Source organism: Schistosoma haematobium, chromosome ZW (genome assembly GCF_000699445.3).
Source record: "Schistosoma haematobium chromosome ZW, whole genome shotgun sequence".
Lineage (NCBI taxonomy): Eukaryota > Metazoa > Platyhelminthes > Trematoda > Strigeidida > Schistosomatidae > Schistosoma > Schistosoma haematobium.
Genome location: NC_067195.1, coordinates 19419934 through 19442596, shown reverse-complemented (window position 1 = coordinate 19442596; position 22663 = coordinate 19419934). Strand labels below are relative to the sequence as shown.

Sequence of the window (22663 nt, the reverse complement as noted above, 5' to 3'; positions counted from 1 at the left end):
AATGACCAGAAAGCAAATAAGAAAGAAGACAATGATGGTTGGTAGGACAGCCGTGTTCTATTTCACTTAGAGGTAGAGTAACGTGAGACTTCTAACTGGGTCTCTAGAGCAGATTGTGGAGTGGTCTGATGTTAATGCATATCCATGCACCTTCAGGTAGCTGGTGTTTTTATTCCAGTTATATTCTTAATCGATTTGGACAATGTGTTTTAGAGCACCATGTGTAGTTTAAAGACTCCATTCCCTAATTTGCAATGATGTGTGAACGTTCTTACAATTACATTACTGATAAACTGAGTAACAGATATCGAGACAATGTCGAATCTTTATTCGGTCCTAAGCTACAATTTTGTCTTGGAGGCTAATGATACTATCCGATTATTCAAACGAAGTAAATGGAACAGGTTTGGAATCTCCTACCTATTTGTTGAATTCGAAGTTCTCCAACCAACTTCCCATCCCTTAATTATGGTTGGTAGGTAGGTACAAACAACTTTTTAATACAAAAGTTTTACTTAGCTAAGGTCTAAACAAATTAACATATCGGCTTCAAATAAACAGCAGACCAACATCGCAAAAGCTGTTTTCAGTTAAATCCTATGATCCGTTTCAACGATATGTTTGACAATAGAAAAGGATGAGCATTTATCTCAGATTCATGAATAAGTCACATTAATCACATAAACTATCTCACTGATGTAACACTTTTTATATTTATTTTGACAGATTATCCACCTGAAACTTATCGCAGTTATTAATTTCAATGATATATACTACATTATACAATCATAATACAGATGTTATCACAAACTGACATTATCCATAGGAAGAATACGGTTATCCCTCAAATCAACTAAAAAAAAAAACAATAAAGGAAGTCTTTGGCGAATTTTTAGCTCTTAGCTTTTTAAAAAAGTTGAAATTTAGGAACCCATTTAAAATATGAACAAAATGCTGACTATGCCGGTTGTATTATACTTTTCAGCAATCCTGATTGGTTATTAAAGTATGTACACTTCCAACAAAATTATTCAAATTACATAGGCGAAAGATCCCACTAGAATTTGATTGGTTTAAAAGTTACTATTATCAAATACTATATATAACTATTGAAATTTATCGTTGATCGGTTTATTTTATGAGCGGGCACATCTGAAATCTAAGCGTAAAACTTTCTTTTCTCATCGTAAGAACAATTTCATAACTTAGAAGTTCGATTTTTTGATGAGTTCACTAATTCCACTACAGTAATTATTAAAATTTCCAAATATTTCCCTAAACTCAGGTATTTAATCATCCTTGATGCATTTATTTGTTGTCATTATAGTTTTTATTTACTATAGTAAATGAAAATAGAATCCAACTAATACACATATCATAAAGGATATGATACTTTGTTTGGATTAAGAGATATGTTTAGGAAACTTTTAAGTAAAGGGATTGAACTTCTGTTAAAATATAAACATATAGAAATAAGGATTATTCACAGTATGTGAAGTCATTTAATAAATTCCATAACAATATAGAGGATTATTTAGTAGAAAAAGTAATCTAATACTTTCTTCAAGATGATATTAAGTTGTAATGTCTATGAAATAAAGTATCAGTGTTTCATGCTTTTAGATAAACTGAAGATGTTTATGATGTGTGACCAAAGCATTGAAAACAATAACAAACCTTTAACTACTGAATTAAGTGAGTTCTAAATTTGAAACATTCTATGAATTAAACATTAGATCATGATGAAAAAAACAGTGAAATACATTCAATTATTATTTATTTTCATCCAATAACTGATGAAAAATCTAATAATCAATTTTATTTACAAGCTTTGCAAGAATTATTGAAATGTATAATTGAAAAGGTAAGTGTTGTTATTCTTTTAGTATTTTTCTGATATATTCTTTACATAACAATGATTACTGTTCTTATATTGAATAACAGTGGCGTAATTTCGTGGATTGGTTAAAGTTAGGCATTGACACCGTTGGATGTCGGCTCAGTGGCCTAAAGGTTAAGAGTTCACGCGCGAGACTGATAGATCCTTGGCTGGAATCTCGCGCGGGCAGGATCGTGGATGCGCACTGTCGAGGAGTCTCACAATAGGAAGAAACGGCCATTCAGTGCTTCCAGGTTTTTTATGGTGGTATAGCTTCAATTGACTCATGAAATAAATTACTGAATAACTTTCTACTTAAAAAATGATTCGTTATTTACTTCTAAATAATGAAATTCATGTTTGTTTGTTTGATCATTGAGTAGTTACCATTATTACGTTTGTCTAATCCCTAAGTGTTAATCAAATCCTATAGATCAAACTGCAATTTGGCTGCTAGTCTGAATGATTTGATATCGTGTGCATAATGTTGAGAAGTTAACTGATTGCAGATATTAACAATATACTCTGGATCTAAGTTTCTTGTTTGTCGACACTTATCAGCAAGATGTAATTATAATCTTGAATGAACTTGTACTCCCTGTGGAATTTAAACTTTACAGTATATCAAGTAGTCATTAGTTGCCCGAATAGCTAGTCAACTCAGATTCAAAGAGAAGAAATTAGATAACTGATGATAAAAAGATGTTTGAGATTGATCACTAGATCTGAATTCAACAGAACCATTAAAGTGTACAAAAACTGAAGAGTATCAAACAGCAATAAGGCATGTTACTGTATATTGAGAAAAACTCATGTTGACACATTTAATTTAAATTCATGTTCGGCAAACAAGGTAAACTCATAAATAAAGTCATTTTCCTATCAGTTTTTTTATTCCTTCTTCATGTCTGAAATACATTTATACAAACTAACCATTTTATTTTAGAAATTGAATCTTGTACACTTTGAAACGAGACCACCTTTAACTTTATCCAATGCAAACCAAGACATTCAATATTCTTGTTTAATAACTTTGGAAACAAATGAAGTAAATATGAATCTATTGTACGAAGAATTACGGTGCAACAGTTTTATTTCTAGAATAAATTTACCAAATAATCAAGAATCTCAATGTAAGTAAAAAATTTCGGTGACAGCATTGAAGTATTTCACTAATTATTGATTCAATTGATTGAATTAATGTGAACAAAGTTTTCATCATTAACTTATGTCAACTTAAATCACATGAGAAAATAGAGAGAAGTGAATAGATGTTTTGTTCTACTTTAGGACTTATCACATCTGTACGCTCACGAAATCCATGAGATTGGACACAAAGCACATTTTATCGGGTAGATGTCTGTAGTCATCTTGAATAAACCATTAAGTAGACGTTTTGATAAAGCAGTTTATAAATGAGTCCAGATATTTCGTACTTAGATATTTTAAACTCTGGCTTGATTCTTGTAAAAAGGTCAGAAACAATCGTATTCTTTCCTTTTTTCAAACGCTCATTCCCCTAATACCAGCTGAATGAGGAAGTATTATCTAATAACTGTTTAATAGAATATAGGATGGTAGTTCTGTGCTAGAACCCCAGGATATTGTTCCTTTTGAATCTAAACAGTTGATATCGTTTGAAGAGTAAAATCGTTGAAGCTTCCTCCTGTCTTATACTTATTATATCTCAGAATAAATTCGAATGATTAAAACTCAAGTGGTTCTACTCTTGTGGAAAATAGTTTAAATAGACTGTTAAGTCAATTATTGACTAACTTACATTTTTTTACTACCAGTAAACATTTATATGGTGAAAGTCCTTGCATAGTGAACATTCTTTTTTAGTCCTCAATAACGCTTAACAGTTATACATTTGAAAACTTTAGTTATCTCTAAGAATACAGTTCATCTATTGACTTCTAAATGTTTATATAAGTCAACATTTTTATATTGTTATTCAAGATATCTGTTCGTTATAGTTAACACAAATGTTTCAGTCAACTGTTTAAAGTTTGATCAGGTAGAGATGTTTTCGTGTTCTTGTTCTTCGTCTTCTTTATGTTAGCTAATCGACTTTAGTTAATAATTAGTTTCATTTGATCATAAGAAAAATAAAAAAAATTATTTAGGTATATAGATGATTTTGGTGGAGTTTTGTTCTCTGAGCTAGATGAAAGCTGCACGACCAAACCATCCATCTCAGAGAACAAAACTCCACCAAAACAAATTGAAAGTATGAAGAAGTAATTTTGTATTTATTAATATTTACAAATTATATTTTTGAATTCGATTTAAAAGATTGGTATCCTAAACACATTTCTGATTTGGATAAATGTCAACATCTACTGCTTAAATTTCAACCTGAATTACAAACTGATCATCCAGTAAGTTTTGTTAATTTCTTTTCTATTTCTAAAGCTGGTAATTTCTGAAATGGTAAAACAATTTGTTAACAATGATCAATACAAATACGTGTAATAATCATGAAATTTCCATCTTCATTTCTCAAATGGAATATTTGTTACATTAATGTGAAATAAAGGCTTTTTGTCAAGTCCGAACAACAGCTTGAATTAGAATCCAGGTTACTCGTTTCATCCTACTGGGATTCATTAGATAGATTTGTTTGGATCTGATTGTTAATGTGCACACTGAGAATCGAATCCAGTACCTTTTGTTTTAAGCCTCGATCCATTATCCACTGAGCTACCGAGTTCAGATGGATACTTAATAATCCAATATATATAAACTTGTCTCTAGGAATTTTTACCTTCCTGTTATCGATATGATGGACCTTAGCTAATCACTCACCATCTTAAGAATATCACCTTGATGCTGCCATTTCTTACGGGTTTTAGTAAAGTTAAATATATCAGTGGAGATTGATCAACTGCAACTTATAACATTAACAACAAGAGAATACAAAGTCTTGCAAAATAAAATTGTGTCAAATATTTCAAATGATAATCTCTAGGTATTAAATATCAAGATGATTTGCATAAGCAATATATTTAAGGAATTTCTTTAAATATCTATGAAGTATTCAATGACTAAGTCTATTTGTATACGTCAAAATATATATAAAAATAAAAATAATTTATTTCATGGAATCAATATCATAATTCTGATCAGTCATTATTTAACAATTAACTTTAATGGACATTTTGTTATCTATAGAACATAAGCCTATATAATACTCACTTACTCATTCCTGTTACCCCTCAGGGAGGAGCGTAAGTCACCCACCAGCATTCTTTATCCGACTCTGTTCTGGGAAATCCTTTGCAGTTGCTATTCATTCTTTTAAATGTCTGCTTCCATTTCTCGACAAGTCTATATATACAGTACCATTATTTTCTTTTCCCTTTAACACCCCGTTACTAACTCAAATTATACAGATACCCGCACTTGTAACCTAACATTTTGAATTTAAATAAAATAGCCACAAGAATTTAAATTATAAATTAAAAACTTTAATGTAACTGAATTAATTATTTGGAATATTAGTTTACATCTGTTCTTATACTTACGATCAACGTGTTATGAATATGTAGAATTCTTTATTCTTTCTAAAAAAAAAAAATTATATACAGTAATAATGTGCAGATGAAATAAATACTTGCAGAAAACTGACTGTGCACGAACGGCATTCAAAATTTTGATAGGTTCTAATTTGAAACTAGTTAGTAATCTATTCAACACTGATGTATATACATAGCATGAGGTAGTTCAAAAGATAGTCTTATTAGTCTTCACATGCATATTTCGTGATTCTTTAGACTGAATTACCTAACGTAATCTGATTTGTGATTCCTTGAGTTCCGAACGAATGTCGTGCTAGACAGAGGTACACTCAGGGTCACGACAGTGTGCAGTGGTAGGTGCACTTTCGAAGAGCCCCATCATAGGACGAAATCAGTAGAAAAACAACAAATTCACATTATGTATTCTACAACTCTTAACAACAGAAAACTTATGAGACAGTTCTTGCTGCCATTATTTTACTGTCAATTACTGGCTCTATTTATAATAGTTGATTAGTTTACAATTCAGATCCTAAGGTTTTTATTGTTATGAGTTACCTACAGTCAAATCAAGTTGTGGAATCAAGAGTGTGTACTACTGAAGAATCCTAAATTAAAAACGAATGGATGTTTATCGATCTTTAGTTTTCAATAATTCTTCAATTGATATCATTTTGTGATGGAAACCATCTTCTTAAATGGAAATTTTTAGGCGCGAAAATTCATAGATAATTGTCAGATAGGTTATGTAGAGTCACACAAACTACTTACAATGTGATGCTGAACTTCTGAGGAAAAAAACGTTTTTCAGATCGCTGCCATTGCTGACAGGTTAACCATTTTCTTCTGTGAGTACTATTGTGTTAATCTTTAAAAATAATATTATTTTAGGCATGTGAAAACCAACCAATAATGATATCTCTGATTATTGAATAATCTTGACAGATAGAGTTTTATCGGATTAATTTATTTATAGGGATTTCATGACAAAGTTTACAGAGAACGACGAGAAAATATAGCGAAAATAGCATTTCATTATAAATAGTAAGTTGTTTATTTCAACTGAATATATCTAGTTGATTAATTATAATTTTACCAAGAGTGTAAACTATCTAAAATTACATGTATTAAATGTCAACTTTTATAAACTTATTTTTACTTCTTATATTTCTGCTTATCAGCATGATGACGGTTGACTTTTGTAGATAATATTATCATATTGCATATTAGATAAGTTGTAAAAGGTTTCTTACTTACTTACGCCTGTTACCCCTCGTAGAAGAGTATAGGCCTCCCACTAGCATTCTCCAGTGAACCCTAGAAGAGTTACAGGCGGAATTTAAAAGGTTTCAGTATATTTTGTTTCAACTGTCTTCCGTGGAAGATGAACAATTTTCTAATGTAAAACTGACTCTCTGAATAGTAATCAATGTCATATATGTCTATTCAGTGCTGACCGAATTCTATCTGTCAAACCGCAGTGTGATCATTACTTTAAATGATGTAATATCGTATGCACTATGTTAGGTTGTTGTAGATAATAGACAGAAAACAGTGAAGCTAAGTTTCGTGCTAGTAGTCACTCACTAACTAAGAGTACCTGTTAATATTTTGAATGATTCTTTATGCAACTACGAACAACGAACCTATTCTTCTTTGTTTTTACCTGAGTGTAATAAATTAAATTTATGACCAGTAAAGTACAAATTTTTCTATAATGACGTGAAAAACAAGCTATTTATTATTCTATATATTGTCATAGTATAAATGTTCAGTGATCATTCTTCTCTTAACCTATGGTTTGCTGCACTCACTAATCTACGTTGCGATGACCTTAGCAAGAAACACTTCTGCTGAGAATTTAGCTAACATTCGTTCTTTTAACCTCAAGACTTTTAAAATGCTGAACTAGAACAATCTTCTGCTTTAGGTAAATGACAAAAGTACACAGTTTCACCATTTGGATTCAATGAATCTTTATATCTCAAGAGTTTCCTTGCTAGGTAAACTAATACAATTGACTATACATTAAAGTGAGTGCTTAAGAATAAACGTAGGAAAACTTATGTTTGTGTTCAGGAATGGTTTGATTGCTCCAAATAGTTACACAAGAATTGAGATGAAAAATCAAAGGACAATTATACAACTAGCCAGTGTTGGAAGCAAGGCCGTAAGTACGTTTCCTGGGTGAAGTATCCATGTTCATTTAAGTGAATTATTATGGTTTATGCGATGTGTAGAAGATGACATATATAAGCACAGAGCGAATTGTATATTATTCCAACTATAACTCCATCTATATCGATTGGATGACTTATTTGAACTGAGTATGTAAAGATAGGTCTTATTGATCTTCTTTGTACTTCTCCCATTTATATACGATTATGTTCAAAAATATGATGATGAACTTGTCACCTTTTACGCCGTTTGTAAATGGCTCCACAGTAACAATTGAACACATAAATATACAGCTTTTATGAAGCTGTATTTTTTATTTCTGATGTTTTTTTTTAAAAAAAATGTATGTTATTAAAAATTTTCCGAATAACTTTTACCTCATTCATTTGGTAGGTCTGTTGATATTTTCTTTTGGGTTAATGGAAATCTCAGCATATTGTAATATTATAACAAATATGAATATTTTAATTTATTTATACAAATGGGAGAGATATTATCCCGTTTATATGTTGTTGCTTTTTTTCACATGTTCAGTGGTGATCGTATACCTGAAGTTGAATATACCAAAGAAGAAATTGAAACTTGGTGAGCATCAGCTTTGTTTTTAATGAAATATCAACACACAAACATAAGAAACTTTAAACAAAAATAATGATAGTAATCATAACACTTGAAATCTTAATCATTAACAAAGTAACGTACCATTAGCTATTTCAGTGAAATAGAAAAGAATATAAGGCTATAGGTGTGTATTATTGATATTTAGTTTATTTTCTTTAAACCGAATAAAAACAAAGTTTCAGTTGATATCATTTAATAGTAGTTATTATCATCACTTGGAAATTGCACAAAAGTAAATTAAGAATTTATTCAAATAACCGGTTATCTCAAGAAAATGGTGTTGTAATAGGTTAAAATGTAGTGTATTTTGATGGACTCTTTGAAATTTCAACTGGACTTATCGTGACTCATTAAGAATTTTGAGGTATAATTAATCACCAAGATGAATAAACTAATTAAAATATAAAATTGCTAAAAACTGCTCAGTTTAATTTCATTTATTTTTCAAATAATTTCACTCTGCCATGTATCTTCAAATTTTTATTGCATGTCTGGTGTTTGGAGGTCTGTTCCAGAAGTCTTTAGATCAAGGTTTTAATGATTAATAATTGTCTACTGTAAACGGCGTTTGTCGCTCACCAGCTTAATTTATATGATTCACTTAGAAGATTATTTCTATGGGTATAGTTGCAAAACAGTGTACATATTTAATATGGTATAGTAACGAGCCTATTATTTAAATGTTTTTTTTCTAATCAATCAGTTTGTCATTGGTACAATCAATTTCATGACCGAATTAAGCTAATTTTTGTTGATGTAAAATGTCTTATAAGTGGGTAACACGTTACTGTTAACATTAACAAGCTGATTGGATTTTGATAAATGACTGACTGTGCAACTTGGTGTGCATGTTTTATATAAATTGTGATCGCATAGGTATATGTACCTCCTGGTGCTGGGAATAACTGTAATATGGTTCAATTTAGAACATCAACAGCAGAAAATTATGAACAATTACGACTATTTATAAATATAAAAATATGTGTGACATAATAATATATATATAGTACCCAGTAACACAAACAGAGGTTATTTGCATATACTAGTTTAGATGTACATGCAAAACCATGGACATTGAAAGTATAAAAAGACAGGTTACTGTACATTTTATTGAAAATAATTCGAAATATGTATGTATCTGAAGATAAAGTAGTTTTCTTCGTTTGATATTGCTCTACCAGATGGATAAGGCACTTTAGGTGGATATAGTAAACGAATTCAGACTAATCACTATATAATCTAACTCTATCTTATTCAAATTCGAGGAAGTGACTGCGACTAAAAGGCCCAAATCTCATCTTAGTGAAACTCTAATTTTTGGACGAACCAAAATGGGTTTAAGATAACAAGTCCTGGATTTTAGTGTGAAATTCATTCATCCGTTTGGCTAAAGAGCATTATGGTATTTTAGCCATTGTCAGTTTTTGATGAAAAATTTAAATCTAATTCCTAACCCTAACCATCAGTTGTAAATCATGATCCTTACTTTTCACAAATATTAATAACTATCATTTAGTGCTAGCAAGTAAGTGGACATTCTCAAGGCCGCTTTATTGAAGCTCAAAGGTCGTCTATAAATTTATAGTCTCACTCTGATCTTTGTTTTTGAAATAGAACTAGTAGTTAACTTTCAGCTGCTTAGGTAAACGTACCGATACTTTAAATTCTTCATTCTTTAATTAATTATAACCATCATTTCAACTTAAATGTCCTTTTATTTCTGAGACTCCTCCGTTTCATTACATTCATAAAATAATCTTAAATACTCTAAAATGTCACTTCAAACATCTATAAATGCCCCCTGTAAACGTTTTATTGAAAGGCAGTTCATTTTTTAAAACTCTAAAGTATGTCAGTATTTGGAAATAATTAAACGTATTAGCTTGTATGTGGCTGAAGGAAAAGTAAAACAATATAACGAATTCGTCATAGTCACAATTTATCAAAATATGACATCTGTTGAAAAAAGGATTGAGAAGAATGGCTCAGTATGTCTTTGTTTCGTGATTTTTTTTAAAAATTTGATAAGACTGTGTGATTTGAACTTCATAAATTCAAGCTCTTATCGTAAATTGAAGTTACATAAAACACGATGGCTGATCAAGAAGCGTTGATATAAGTGTTCCGTTCTAATTTGAAACTCCTCAACAATGACCACTGACTAAAGTCCATAGAATGAAGTTTATAACCCTTTATGTTTCCAATGAACAGGGCATGTTTAGATAATTAAATCCATGGAAAAATCTCCAAAATTAATTCCTTTCCTTAAATCGTTTAATTAGAAATTACTATAACGAAATGGGAGAAGCGCAGAGAGGACATATGTTAATTTATCAACTTCGGTTATTTAATGAAAAATTTTAAACCTGAACAATTTTCACTTGCACACATGTATCCTGCCTTCAATTAACATTATAGAAGTAAGTGCAGACAACTGCACACACAGAAATTTTGTTGATTAAGCTTGATTCAACGAAATTACACCCTTATAATAAACCAATATTCTAAGCACTTGGGGAGTTGTTGTTCAGGTAGTGATTTCATTAAGAACCATACCCTGGTGACGTTATTAAATCATATTTCTCTCATTGTAATTCAGTATTTATTCCTTTGTCATTGCTTGGTGTGAAATATCGTCTAAGAACTACTTAATACCACGAAAATCAATTTGTTATAATCTGTACTGAAGATAATAATGGCCTCTCCCTATTATTGAAAAAACTAACAACGACTAATCTAAAGAGATTTCAGTGATACTCAACAATTATTATAGCGTATAAAGGGTGAATAATGTTTAAGTGAAAGCTTCCAATATATTTGGTAAAGACGTAATTGACTAGGTGTGGCCATAAAATTGCATTAAATAAATGTTTTTTTCCTAAAATGACATTGTCATAGACAAACAACATATGACACGAAATTATATCTCATGTTTTGGTGACAAATTCTTCTTCTAGTATCATGATAAACTTTTGACTTACCTTGATATGTTTTAAAACTTTGCAAATATAGGGGCTTGGTTTTCACAAAAATGAAAGCTGTTCATGCTTCAAGAGCATGCAGAGAATATATTGATGGATTTCAACTCTTAGAAAAATATTGTAATTACAATTCTGAAAGCATACCCCAACTGCAAACAATCTGCGAATTTATGCATCGTAAGTTTTACAAAACTGTAACAAAAAGTAAATGGAAAAGTTTTCCATTTTATTTTATTTATCCTAAGACTGGTTCTGGAAACCTGTGTATTTTTAGAAAAAAGACGTCTAATTAACGATTAAAAGAATATTAACATGATGAAAATACTTAGCTTCGTTACTTTACAGCTTGACAGATATAAATTGATCTTATATTTTTCTTGAGGGTGGAACTTAATTCATGGTCATTAAGTTGACCTAATCATTATGGAATTCACATATATCATGAGCGTCATGCTTTTCTATAATAAATTATCATTTATATATGAGAAGCAGTAACCAGTGGAGTTCAACCAAGTCTGTTGTGAGATAGTAACTCACTGATGATAATGGTGGATGTGTCGCTCAATTTCGTGGATTAGTTGAAGTCAGACATTAACACCGTTGGATGCCGGCTAAGTGGTCTAGAGGTTAAGCGTTCGCGCACAAGATCGATAGGTCCTGAGTTCGAATTTCGCGAGGCGGCATCGTGGATACGCGCTGCTGAGGAGTCTCACGATAGAACGAAACGACCGTTCAGTGATTCCAGGTTTTCCATGGTGTTCTAGTTTCAGTTGGCTCATTATCTCAACTATTGAAATTACTATAATATCCACAAAAATCCCTTTTGATATATATGACTGTCGTATCAGAACCGATGTAGGACCTAAAACGCTCGTAAATTAAGGTGTAGATTTAGAGGAGCCTATTTTATACCTTATGACTAACATTCCGCCAAATGCTCAGTTTACTTGAAATTATGAAGTAAAACAGTTTTGATACATAAGAATTAATTAGTTTAAACAAACAAAAGTGATTAAACAGAGCTATTCATTTTCTAATTTTCATAAATTTTCGGCTGTTTGGTTAGTTTTTCCTAAATTATATTAATACTAATGTGATACTCAGAAAAACTGATAGAATTAACTCAAAAGTTTAGGTTTCATTTCGAGTAATCATTAATACATTAATTACACTGTTTCTGTTGCATTGCACACTGATACACCAACGACATAATTAATATCAAATACGTTGAATCATTTCGGAATCGCATTGAATGAAATTATTTCATGATTAATTACATAATAATATTCAATACCGAATTATCTAGTTAATTGAACCATGTTAATGGATGGCATAAGTTTAAGTTCAACATTACTGACAAGTAACAACCAGAATGTTTATAGCTCTCCTAACTACTCACGATAGGTTAAAGACATACTGAAATAATTTAAAGCAATTAGTCCCTTTGATAAATTCCGATAATGTAATAAGAACACGATAATCTTCGTCTTATTACATTATCGAAATACTGAAATAAGTCAAAATGTCTACATTTTATTGCATAGGATACCTCTAGTTCAACTTAAATAGTTTTCATTTTTGTGTCGAAATTTGAATCGTGTATCATATCTGTCCAAAATAACTATTATATTTTCTCTATTTGCAGTAAGTTTGAGTAAAGAGAGATTAAATGAGCAGTTAGTTTGCTTGACCAATCTTCAGTTATTCTGCATAAAAAAATCCAGTTTTTCAGCCAAAAGTTTAGTTTCGTGACTGTATTACGCATAAAAAGCACAAATGGATGGTGTCTAGCAGTGGAAGCAAGGACGCGCATTTTTTCCGATTTTGGACTCGTCAGCTCAATTTTCCTGCATTCTAGAGTCGGTGTTCACTCCGAGACCCGAATCTAGTACCGTTCGCTTCAAACGCCATTGAGTTATCAACATCAACTTTGGGATGCAGGCACATCCATCTGATGATTCTCAAATAGGACAAAACGCGCATCTTGGATTCCACTGCTAGCCACCATTTATCTTTGCTTATAATGCTTGTGAATTAAAGCAATATCGAGGCAATTCTCACAGGATGCACATATGCCAATAAGAGACTAATCAATTGCAGTCCTAAGCATCAACGGGAAAATTCAAACAGACAATACAAAATGAATTTATTTCTCATAGTTTCTTTTTAAAACCATTGGACATTTACATTTAGAATTGTGTACATATATTCCAAACCATCGAAGCTACTTGCTAGTAATGAAAGTTATTAGATTCTTTATTTGGTTTGTTTTAAACAGCAACCATATCTATTTTTATGAGAATTTTCAATTTTGTTAAATTGGATAATTTATTTTTCCCTTGTAGGTACTTCAGGATTTCGTATTCGACCTGTTGCTGGTTTAGTTTCACCAAGAGATTTCTTGGCAAGTTTAGCGTTTAGAGTATTCCAATGTACTCAATATATACGTCATCATTCACGTCCTATGCATACACCAGAACCGTAAGTTTACATTAGCAATATTTAAATGAATTATAATTGTAAATACAAATTTCAGAAAATATTACTGACAAATCTAATAGTAGTCAATCAATCGTTATTCTGCTGGCCAATATTCAGAATACAGACTATTTAACATTTCTGTCACAAAACCAAGACCAGAAATAAACAAACAATTACACATAAACAACTATATTGCTAACCATTGCAAGAGCCAATCGCTTGAACACAATAACAGTTGTTTTCAGAATTTAAAGATTATATAAGAAAATCTGAAAACTGATGACACTAACAGATAACATTCATATTTCTACTTACTCTCTTCACCGGCTTTCACTAGACCACGATACATGTAGACACAAGTCAACGGGACTTGACACGAACAGATTTAACCAAAATGGGAATGTAAGGTCCAGAAAACGGAATTTCTGTATAAACAATCAAAACGATTGGTTTCAATACAGTAACTTTATTTAGATGAGCATGGGGAATTCTCGCATGTTTCTGTTAATAGTTATTTCACAGACAATAGTGATACATTAATCTTAATCGTTCTCAAAAGTTTTGCAAACAAAGTAACTTTTTTGATGAAATTTAATTCTTTCATACTACAAGTAGTGACGACCAGTTTTTGTTTGATAAATATTTTAAAATCTTCATAAAGGCTAAGCTCTTAGTGATAATAACGGTAGGTTCTTTTGTAAGAATAGTATATTATTCAAAATATAGCTTATTACAAACAGACACTAGATGCTCTAATGTAGTAAGTAGATAACAATAAAACATCGGTGTAAAATAAGAATCTGCTTTATAAATGACACCATGGTTCCAAAAAGGTTTTATTGAAACAGAAGCAAGAATATGGCAACTCTTATGATATTTCATTGAAATCATGAACCGATCAATGATAGACCACCATTGAAAACCTGGAAGCACAGGACGGCTATTTCATCCCAGTATGAGACTCCTCAGCTGTACGCGTCCACGATCCCACACGTGAAATTCGAACCCAACACCTTCGTTTTCGCACGCGATATGGCATTCATCTACCAATTGTTTTTATAAATGCATGGTCTTATAAAATTAAATAACTTACATCATTTGTTATCAATTTAGGGATTGCATTCACGAACTCATTGGTCATATGCCTATGTTAGTAAATAGAAAATTTGCTGACTTTTCTCAAGAACTAGGTTTAGCATCTTTAGGAGCTTCTGAAGAAGAAATTATGAGACTATCAACAGTAAGTACATTAATTTAATGAATGTTTCGTAATATTTTATTGTTCAGTGTTTAGATAAATCCTTAAATTTACGTTTCGTACCAGATGACCCTAATTAACTGAGAAATTTTTATATCTTAACGGAAGTGATTCTGTCTGTTAGGTTCAAACTTATGTTACTCTGCATCAAAACTAGAGAATTACTCCCCTTATGATTGATTTGTATACTAACAACTGATTACTTACAGAATAGTTCTCGAGATCATATATGTCTACTCGTCAGTGTTGATCGAGTTCTATCTATCTGTAAATATGACCTTAGTGATAAAAAACGATTAGAGTTTGATGGGTTAAACTCAGAGATCTTAAAGAGTGATGATCCTGTTTTAGCTATTAGATTGGCTAAAATATTTGGCTAGAGTCAGGGAAGTGGACATGATCCCACCTGACTTGTGTCGATATATGGTTATTCTAGTCTGTAAGAAAGAAAAAAGACTCCTTTTGTGTTAACTACAGAAAAATAAGTTCAGCTAATATAGTGTCAAAAATATTGTCTCCAGAATCCTTCAGCGCCTAACTGAGACTTGTGAAGATCAAACATGGATGGACTTTCAGACAGACTTTCGCCATTCGTCATGTTCTGGAACACAGACAAACCTACCGATCTCCAACCATAGTAGTGTTTCTTGACACTAATGTAGTTTACGATTCCCTAGGTCGACAGGTTTTACGACTATTTTTTTCACGGAGAAGCGTACCGAAGAAGTATTTTAACCTCGTACGACCTTTATTTGGACACTACTGACTGAGGATTAGCTTCTGGAGGACTGACATCAGGATTGTCAATCTCGAGTGGCGGGCCTAATGGCCTTGTTCGCTGAACGAAACTCCAGTACAATCACCACCTTGAGTAGTGTTCCTCAGGGCTGTTCGGTTTCACTGTTTTTATTTGACTTCGTCATAGACATTCGCTCAGAGATAACAATCTCATCGTCTGAATTTTCAGGAATGACTTCTTACGAAGAAATTCACTTGTCAACTTAGAACATGCAAGTAATACAGTATTTTTAGTGAGGGCATTGACAAGACGCAGAGTTGTCTGATCACCTTAACCAATATTACAAGCATTTTCGGGATGATCTTCTTTTTCTCAAAACCCAAATTATTCCTACAGGACATTGCTAATGCCTGAAATAATGACAGAGGGTAAAGTTGTTGAGCGCGTTGTTAACGTCGTTTATCTTTGGAATATTGGTTGATCGGTGTTTGACGTGATCTTGGCACGAATTCAGAAAGTTCACCGGGTTTTCGACAAGCTGAATCACCTGTGAAGTACACGAGATGTCCGTCTGCAAACCAAATGACGAGTATAATTCACGGAAGTTCGATCCATTCTACCTTATAGTTATGAAGCGTGGTCTTTAAAAACAGAGAATGTTCGTAGGTCATTAGAGTTTGTTCAAAAATAACCTCAGAACGTTGCTCGCGTGTTGGGATCACGGAGTGAGAAATGGTGAAATTGGACTCAGGATACTAAGTAAAGATGGAAAGTTGGTTGGTGAAGTAAGGAATGTCCATCGATTGTAGTGATTGGGATACGTATTATGTGAGCCAAACCACAGTGGAAGAGTGTTATTTGCTAGTGTAGGAGTTTGTTGAAAGAGAGCTAGGGATGGCCAAGCGGAAACTTATTATGAGTCAATGAGAGCGTTGACTGCTGGACTGGGCTGTGTTTATTATGTATAAACTACCTGTTTAGGGTTTACGTGACTGTCGTGATTAATCGTTGGCTATAATGAGTGAGGTGGCTCAGAAACAGTCGCAATGAGGCAGATGTATTTACTGTCTTTCTTTAGATCCGAAGTTTCTAAATTATTATTAACTTTTTATCTCACATATCCATATTTTATTCTAGAATCATTTTTTTCCATTACCACTAATACTGTTGCTACCTCTACTTCTCGGGGATTTGTCTTGACAGTTTAATCTGGTTGTGCTAATAGGTTGTGGCAACGTAAACGGATGTATACATGGGCCAGGTTTTCTATTGCGTAAGACTGACTAACCAATCTGTGTGAGATGTTTTACTTTGTAGATGAAAGTTGAAATCTTCATGATTATAAGTGAATTATTACTCTTCTATCAAGAGTAGAAATATACATTTTATTGAACTTCTCAATAGCCATTTCATATGTACAAAATAGGGTAATTAACATCCACCTAATAAACTAGTCTGAAATAAACAAAACGAGCGATAAATATTCCGCAAACAAAAACCCCAGAATCCATCACAACAACGAAGTCATAAGTAACTGACAGTAAAAAGGGCAACTTAATAAGGAGAAAAACTCTCATTTCTTTCAAACTGGAACAAAAATAATGCTATAACATAGTTTATCTCGTTTTTTACTTCTGTTCTGATGGAAAGGTATTTATCTAAAAAGCATAATTTTTATTTTTCAAGTTTTTTCACATATCCTTTAGTCTTTTTGCTGAGTAGATTGTAAGAATGACTGGTGTCAAACTCAAAAGTCTTAAGTTTTCGAGTTTGTTACTTTATCATCATCACTAGTATACAGTATAAATTCATTATTTACACGTCACTTCACATAACGCAGTCAAATCCAATTATGTAACAAAAAGTATTTTCTAAAGTACATTAGTATATTGTGCAAAGCATATATTGTACAAAAATGTATTTGTCGCTATGAAATGATACCGATTGAAGAATCACTTATAACTAAAAAATCATCAGAGAACTATTTTATTCTGATTAAGGAATCCTGAACAGTATGTTTGTGTGACAAGATTGGTACCTTTTGATAGTTATATTTAACTAAGCAGACTATATATTATACTTTATTTTGTAATATTATTCTACAGTCAACGAATCCTTCTATGGGCAAAAACTAGTCAGCTCAGAAACATCTAAGTCAATTTCTAGTTCTGATCGCATCAGCGACTGGTATTAATATTAAACTTCAAAATTATCACAAAATGTACGAACCACTGGCGACCATGTTGATCATGAGTCAGATATAACTGATAGCAATAAAAAAGAATCGCCTTTTATCTCGGGTTTATCAAAGTTGAAGATATGAACTGTTAGATTCTAACTCAACTGTGTAAAGATACTGTGACCATTATAACCTCTGAGGGTTCGACTCTATCAAGTATTATCGTGTCCTGAACTAGAATGGAATAACTTTTTAGTGTTTTCCGGTTTCTAATTAGTTCTGTAATTAATGTCAGCTCGTAGCGAAAAATTCATCTACAAAGTAAAATGATGTCCATAAGAGCATAATGCTTGGGTAAAGTCTAAATGAGGATGCTAAAGAAAATAGAACATTAGTTGAGAAGCCGAACTTTCCACAGTTAGAATAGCTTTTTATCACGTCCAATCCTTCTGTCAGAAGATGGGAAAATGTAACATACTTTTGAACAATCATTCGAAATCAATACCTGTTTGAAAATAAACTTATCTTTTTTATTATAGTTATACTGGTTTACTGTTGAATTCGGCTTATGTAATGAAAATGGTGAAACACGTGCACTAGGTGCTGGAATTATGTCATCATATGGTGAATTGGAAAATGTATTTAGTGACCACTCCGTGAAACAACCTTTTGATATAAATAATGCGGCAGTACAAGTATACGATGATTTTGGTTATCAAAAAGTTTACTTTGTGACTGAATCTATCGAATCAATGAAACGGGAACTTCGGTTTGTTCTTATTTGATTTTCTTTTTAAAACGATCTATCGAGAGGTCATTATAATGATAAACAGTTTAGTGATGAATATGATACCACTTATAAGTAGTATGTTTCTTTGACGTGTCAGGTTTTTCAAACCTTCTCTTTTGTAGAAAGGTTTGACTTTCTGTAGTTTAGCTCAATTTGGAATTGAAATGTTGTCATGAGCCGAAGGAATAATTGTAGAGCGACTTATATTGAGTATGAATAGCTTTTTAGGTCATTAGGTCTGTAGATGCTGGAAACCATAAAACGAACTTTAATGACTTTCTGTTGATAAAATCAATAAATAATAATTATAAACAAGTTAGTTTATTTCTTTCAAGTCACTTAACAATGCATCATCCAATATTTCTGTTAATACATACATTCTTCATACAGGTTGAATGTTTCAGTCTCTTTTTGGGTCATGTAAATGTAACATCTGCTTTGATGCTGATGTTGTACACTAACTTGGCGCTCACCGACAACGTTGTCATAGAATGTAAAGAAGACCTACTAGTTTACTAGAGGTCTCTTAAGTTTTAGACTATTGAATCGGGGTTTAGTGATTCTGCTTTCTAATTTTTGTTGATCTCAGATATTGCTTTTTGTGATACCTGACAGATGCCTATAAATTTCTGAACTCCACCGGTCATGGCTTTTCACTAGAAATCCAGGAATCAATGTCAAATTTAGTTATTAGTGAGAACATGATAATTATTATTGTAGATAGCATGAGGAAATTTTTCACTTAATGACTGACTGAATGATTGTACTAATCTTTACAAATATTCAATGAATAAACAAGGCCAAACAAATAATTCTATGAATTGTGTAGCTGAACCGAGTTATGGTAATGACAAGATTGTTATAGTGAATTATACCACTGAAGTGCATTATTTTTCTATTTATTCCCATAGAACATGTCATACTTAAAAGTTATTTTCGACTCCATAAGTGTACATACAATTTTACATTTAAGACGATATGACCATCAATCAGAAAAACTTTTAATTACAAGTTAGACTGTCTACAACAAGAATAATTAAGCAAAGGTATTATTCAAACTATGTAACAGTATGGATTGAAGTCAAGAGTATAAGATCATGTACCTGGAAAACTTACCAGCCTAAAATAATAATTGATAAACTACTTACTTCTTATTATCATCACTCAGATAAAGTTTTAAGATTCATTTGTAATAAAATACAACATGAAAACAGAAAATATTCGCGGTAAATCAACTTGGATAACCCACTATTAATGGATCAGTAAACCAATCTTTTGACTTGAAAAAAATTAGTATCAGGAGAAGTTTTGTGGATATAACAGTAATTTTAATAGTTGAAATCATGAGTCGATTGAAGCTAGACCACCATGGAAAAGCTGGAAGCAGTGGATATCCGTTTCGTCCTATTGTGAGTCCTCTAATCAGGGATCGTGGATGCGCACTGCTAAGAAGTCCCACAATAGGACGAAACGGCTATCCAGTTCTTCCAGGTTTTCCATGGTGGTCTAGCTTATATATATATATATATATATATATATATATACGTTAGTCTTTCTAATATCACTGATTGAAATCATGAGTCAATTGAAGCTAGGCCACCATGGAAAACCCGGAAGCACTAGACGGCCGTTTCGTCCAAGTATGGGACTCCCCAGCAAAGCGCATCCACGATTCCGCACCCTGCGAGATCCGAACCCAGGACCTATCAGTCTCGCGCCAGGCGCTTAACCAACTAGTCTTTCTATTACTATAGTAGACATGCATTGGTCTAAATCCAAATAAACCTATCAGGTTACGTCAATTTATTAATGATTATACAGATAAGCGAAGTGCTACAAATAATAGTTATCACTTAAATTTAAACAGTTCATGATTAAGTAACAACTATACAACAAACATTTTTTTAAAATTTTTCTAACAATCTTTACAAATCGTTTCATCATTCTTTTTCATTTATTTTTTAGAAACTACATAAATTCATCTACAAAATCAACATTTCCAATTTACGATCCATTCACAGAAACAGTGCATATGAAATCTAGATTTTCCATTCGAAAAGAAATCCTGCAACATGTGAAAGAAGAGACTGATCAGTTGGATACATTGCTTAATCATTCTAACTTTACATTGTCATGAAACATGATTCTCGATATAGAATCTTTATCGTAAATTTATCAAGTTAAAAAACAGTCATTATAAAACGATGACTGTAACTATATGAAAGTTATTTGCTACTACTCAGAAACTTCTGTCTGTCTATTGTTTGTCCATGAACTAAACTTGACGTTATTTGTAATGGATAGTTTGACATTAGTTAAATTACTGATACCAATATCAATATGAAGCATAAATGTTCAGTGGTTTCAGTATATTAAGATACGTGAAGAAAATTCATTTCTAATTTATATATATATAAGGGATCCTCAGTATTATTCACCATGATCGTACTATGTATTGGATCCGGAACCTTAAGGTTTTACTGTGAACGTTTAACAGATGTTCTGTTTCTCCTAGTTTGCAATGGTGACGGAAATTCATGATGAATACCACTTAGAAATTAACTAAATTCACAAAAACTTCATTCATACTATAATATCTCATTTAATAAATTCTCATCGATTTCAATAGTTATTAGGCATTAATTTAAATGAAAACATGACAATAATAATCGGGATAAATACAGATAACTGAAACAAACGAAACCAAAAACATGTGTGCATTTATTAGCAGCTGCCTATGCTAAATACTTTAGACCCACTGGTCAGACGCAGACAGCTACCAGATGGGAAAAAATTGGGACGAGACGTCAGAATTTTATAGGACACACTTCACAAGTCATCAAACTGCATCATAATCCAAGCCCAAACATCTGGGGAAGGAGTATATACATAAGCCATATTAGGTTATTTTTATACTAGGGATGTGATCAGTAGATCGTCGGATCTGAGGTCCATCAAGTTAAAGGAAGAGGATGAACCTTCTAATTCCGAAAATTGCTTCAAAATTTTATTTCTGAAGGTGATTGCTTTTCTTAATTCGATGATTTTAATCTTAATCATCTCAGACAAACTACCGATAACAAAGTAGATGATTGAAAATAACTATTTCGTGTTAGCATCATTGTTCATTTGAACTAGATAAGTTAAGATGGATCAATTGAAAATCTTCACCAAACCATTATTTCATCAATGTGAAAGATATTCATAAAAAATCAGCCAATGAAATCGCTTCTAAGGTGAAAATAAATTATAGGTTATGAAACACTTGTCATCATATACATAATCAAACATCAAATTAGCTTCAAAAGCAATCGTACTATACTGTAAACAGTGGACGGACTTTGGTTATTTTTATATTTAGTCTACATATTAACCTACACGAACTTGCTAAACTATAGAAATCAATGTACATTTCAAATTTTTCCAAGTGGAGAAAGATGAAATGATTGAATCTGTGAAGTAAAATTTATTTTTCAATGATGAATCTTTGCTAAAATATTTTTGTCAGAATCAGTATTTATATCCAGCTTATTACCATATCCTTCTTACATCCACACACCCTATATAACTGTCAACAGATCTTGGTGTTCACCATCTTAAGCTACTGAATGAAGTATAGCTACGAACCTACTAAAGTTTTGTTTAGGAAATAACACTTCACGGTTTTATTAAGGAAAGTTGATTGCATTATTTTATTGCTCCTAAATATGATTTATAAATGGAGCATACAATATTATATTCTGCTTTGCATTACACTATGTATAAGGGATGGTGAAACCCGTCGACTAAAGCGAAGTTAGTGGTCTTGGGACATAAGCCGGTGATCTAGTGATTTAAACACAGGTACTTGAAACAATAAACGACAATAACACATTGTAATACATATATGGAACTCCATAACCTTATACTGACAATTATAGTGTGCTCACAAGTAACTGGCCTTGAAAAAGAATCCTCTGATTTCTAATCAGAAACCGTGACCAGTGGAGTGTAACCGTGTTGGGTGTGAAAGTTATTCATCGAAGACAATGGA

The 22663-nt window shown here is 32.0% G+C and overlaps 1 protein-coding gene across 1 annotated transcript; it reads left to right on the top strand.

Moving 5' to 3' along the window:
- Positions 1–1122: 1122 nt before the first annotated feature.
- MS3_00010321 (uncharacterized protein) lies at positions 1123–20868 on the top strand (the record flags this gene model as incomplete). Its single annotated transcript, XM_051218683.1, has 12 exons — positions 1123–1186; positions 1624–1695; positions 1737–1864; positions 2826–3012; positions 4178–4263; positions 6380–6447; positions 8116–8166; positions 11215–11360; positions 13529–13664; positions 14778–14904; positions 18380–18609; positions 20596–20868. Coding segments are annotated over 12 exons (1467 nt in total), but the record flags the coding sequence as incomplete, so codon positions are not given.
- Between the last annotated feature and the right edge of the window lie 1795 nt (positions 20869–22663).